The sequence below is a fragment of the Molothrus aeneus genome, chromosome 8 (assembly GCF_037042795.1).
Source record: "Molothrus aeneus isolate 106 chromosome 8, BPBGC_Maene_1.0, whole genome shotgun sequence".
NCBI classification, from domain to species: Eukaryota; Metazoa; Chordata; class Aves; order Passeriformes; family Icteridae; genus Molothrus; species Molothrus aeneus.
The window spans coordinates 3,463,927-3,467,491 of NC_089653.1; the positions used below are offsets into that span (position 1 = coordinate 3,463,927).

At 62.5% G+C, this 3,565-nt stretch overlaps 1 protein-coding gene across 1 annotated transcript; it reads left to right on the plus strand.

Moving 5' to 3' along the window:
• Positions 1 to 1,087: 1,087 nt before the first annotated feature.
• LOC136559597 (uncharacterized) lies at positions 1,088 to 2,928 on the plus strand. The gene is made up of 6 exons (XM_066554905.1): positions 1,088 to 1,419; positions 1,549 to 1,838; positions 2,039 to 2,137; positions 2,240 to 2,421; positions 2,623 to 2,723; positions 2,814 to 2,928. Exons 1-6 carry the CDS (start codon positions 1,088 to 1,090, stop codon positions 2,926 to 2,928), a joined length of 1,119 nt encoding a protein of 372 aa, XP_066411002.1.
• The last annotated feature ends 637 nt before the right edge of the window (positions 2,929 to 3,565 follow it).

A 3,565-nucleotide genomic window follows, 5' to 3' on the forward strand; every position in this document is an offset into this window, starting at 1 on the left:
GGCTGGCGGAGCTTGGAGGCGGCTTCCACACTGGCGCGACTCGCGGTCGGTTTTGCCGCAGCTCGGGGCCAGGGCTTCTGGTGAGTTCCATGTGCTGGATTCCTCTGTTCACAGGCAGGGAGCTCCGAGGCGCCGGGGCAGGGAATGCGGGGCACAATGGTGAGCAGCCCGGGGCTGCTGCTTCTTGCCCCTCGGCAGGGGCGGGCTCCGAGCCGCAGCTGCCCCGGGCCAGCAGCAGCCGGCAGCTCCCGTTCCAGGGGCGAGGGCGCTACGAGCCGAGGCGGGCAGGCAGCGTTGCACACACCCGGGCCCCCGTCCGGTGGCAGAGCCGGCGGCATGGATGCTGTGGGCTGGGCGGAGCAACGGCATTGACGGGGCGGGGCCACATCGAGGGTGGGCGGGGCTCGGAAACCGCCGGCCCCAGCGGGGCGGGGCGGGGCGAGCGGCGGTGAGGGTGCGAGGGTGCTGGCCCCGGACACCGACCCTGGCCCAGCCCAGCCCGAGAATCCCTGCCAGCATTCCCTGCACCATTACCCGGCCCCACGGCGGCTCCGGCTCCGCGGGCAGGCGGCTCCAGGAGTTCAGAGTGGGCAAAATGGGAGCGGGGGAGAGGAGGCAGCTGGTGCCAGTGGGTGAAATGGCTTTGCTGGAGCTGGCAGGGAGAGGAGGAGGAAGAAAGTGGTGCAAAGTAAAGGGGAGAGAAAGAGGGACAAGGCTGGAGCGGTGGAAGGCGGCGGAGATGGCCATGGGGCAGGCGAGCATTTTGCTTTCCAGCTCTGTGGGAGGAAAGGAAGAACTGTCAAATCCCTGTAGAAAAAGAGGAGAGAAACAGATGATGGTGGATATCATCGATAGTTGAGATTCATTTTATCTGCCTGAACTGTAAAGGCTCTGCGGGGGGCATGGCCGTCACAGCTCCTGTCCCGAAAAACTCGCAATAAAAAAAAGGAACCCATGCCGGAGAACCTGGGCAAGAACCTCAGCCCTTGGAGAAGCTGCTTGTGGGGTCTCCCCTGCAGCGGGCCGCGACCCTCCGCTCTCCCCCCGCGGTGCACGGACGGCCCCTCGCTGCTTTCCCGCACGCTGAATGCTCAAAACGGCCAAAAGCGGCCCCCACACCGACACCGGCTCTAAACTACGGTGGCAGCGGCCGTGCCCGCTGTGTCTGCCTGGGACGGAGCGGCTGCGGCGAGCGACGCGTTCGGGTCATTCCCCAGCGGGGGCGGCACCCGGAGAGCGGCGAGGCGGCGGCGGCGGAGCTCGGAGGCGGTTCCAGGCCAGGCGCGACCCGCGGTCGGTGCTGCCCCAGCTCCCGGAGGCTGCGCTTGTCTCCGCAGCTGCTGCCGCACCTCTGGGCAGCGGGGACAGCGCAGCCACAGCTGGCACCGCCCTCCTGAGCCCCCAGGGCCGGCACCAGCAGTGACCTCTCACCGTGTCCCTTTCAGGGTGCCATCAGCGCGGCTGTGAAGCTGTTCCCGAGGCCGAGCTCCCAAAGGATCTGGCAGCAGCACTCCTGATGTGTCAGGAGCAAGGTGCTGATTGTTCCAGGCAGAGAGATGCCGGCTGTGAGCAGGAGGAGAGTCAATTCTGGTCCAATCCTGGAGCGGCAAACGAGCCCCAGCATCGCCAGCAGGGACCAGCAGCCGCGGTTCCACACCTGCCTGGGGTCCAAGAAGCCTCTTGGCATCAGCAGGGGGATGCCACTTGTGAGTGTGCAGTGAGTGCAGATGTGGAGAATGGATTCTGCACCAGTGATGGGAGTGTGAGGGAGCCCCTGGCTCCCCAGGGCACATCAGCAACCAAGACTGAACACAAAAGGAACCTCAGAAGATTCCTGGGTGAGTGCAGGGCCACCCCTGTGGTCTCTAGGGGTGACACAGCTGTGTCCCTGCCTGTGGCCAGGCTCTTGGCTCTCTGGCTGCCAGCTGAGTGAGGCCCACACTGGCTCAGGGCTCCCTGCTCTGCTCCCTGGCCTTGGGCTGAGCAGATTGCAGGGCCGGCTCTGCTTCTGGCAGCCAGCAGCTCTTTCCTGCTGCAGGTGAATGGATCAGGGGCCATCCCGTGGGCACGGCGGTGCTGATTCTGCTGCTCCTGGTGCTGGTGCTGGCTTTGGGGGTGGCCGTGGCTGTGCTGGCAGGTAAGGGAGGGGCAGCAGCCTGGGCCCAGCCCCTCGGGGCAGAGCGGGCTCCCTGCTCCCTGCACAGGGCAATCCTCAGAGCTTCTCCTCTTCCCCCTGCAGCACCACAGGTTCCAGTCACACCTGCGACTCCGCTGTCAGTTCTGGGCTGTCCCCATGGCTGGGTTGGCTACAATGGGGCCTGCTACTACTTCTCCAGGGATTACAGCACCTGGGAGCAGGGTCAGGAACGGTGCTCCGAGCTCGGGGCCTCCCTGGCCATTGCCAAGGATGAGGAGGCCATGGTGAGTGAGGGGCTGCGGGCGGTGTGGGGTGGCTGAGGGCAGCCTGGGGGTGCTCCTGGGCCGGGCTCGGTGCTCGTAGGGCCGGGGCTGCAGCCCTGGGCCGGGGCCTTGCAGGGAAGGAGCCCCGGCGTGCGGGGGGGAGCCCCGGGCCCGTGTCCCCCCGAGGGGCCGGGGCAGCTCCCACTCCTCTCTCCTGGGCAGGATTTGCTCTTCCGCCTCTGTGGGAACGTCGATTTCTGGCTCGGGCTGCGCAGACGGGGCGAGCGCCTGCACTGGGGGGACGGCAGCAGCTACAGCTCCCGGTGAGTGCCGGGGAGCCGGGCAGGGCCTGGGGGCACAGGGGCACAAGGGCTGCCCCTGGCAGCCAGCGCTGCCTCTGCTCCTCCCTGCAGGGTTCCTGTCCTCGGCAATTCCCAGTGTGTGTACCTGGCTGTCAAGAGATTGAGGAGTGACAACTGCTCCAATGAGCGGCCGTATCTCTGCAGCAAGGCCCCAGCTCCCCTGTAACAGGGGCTGCAGAAAGGACCTTCTCCACACTGGGCAGTGCCAGCTTCACCTCTGAGCCCAGCACAGCGCTGTCCTTCCTCCGCTGCACCCTGTGCCTTGCACTTCCTCTCAGGGTCACCTCAGTGCCTCTTCATGCCCAGTGCCAACGCTGGGCTGGGGCTGCAAAGGAAAAGTCTCTGCAATCCATCCTGCCATTGGTGCTGCCTGCAGTGAGTGCGTTGCCCTCATTATATGCAGGAAACATGGCTCAGTATTTGCACTTTCTATAATAATTTATTATGGATTAAAATCCCATCCTGGGATGCTTGTCTGCTTGCTCCGGGTTAATTTAAACTATGTTTTCTATATACTGTTACATATTACATCTACATGCATATTTATATGAGCTTTTAAGAATCCTAACACAAATTTGAATTTACGTGCTCTTTTGCTTCTTTTAACTTTTGTCTTGCCTTCAGGCCATTTTTTACCTTAAACACTATATTGCGTGGTTTCTTGTGATTCTTTCTTTTTGTATTTTCACTCCCTGAAAATGAGGGTCAATAAAGTCTTTTTTCCCCCATGCTTGTTTCTGTTTTCTTGTCTTTCTGATAAGCATGTCCTTGAATGTGGGAAATCAGTTAATTATTTGGCACCA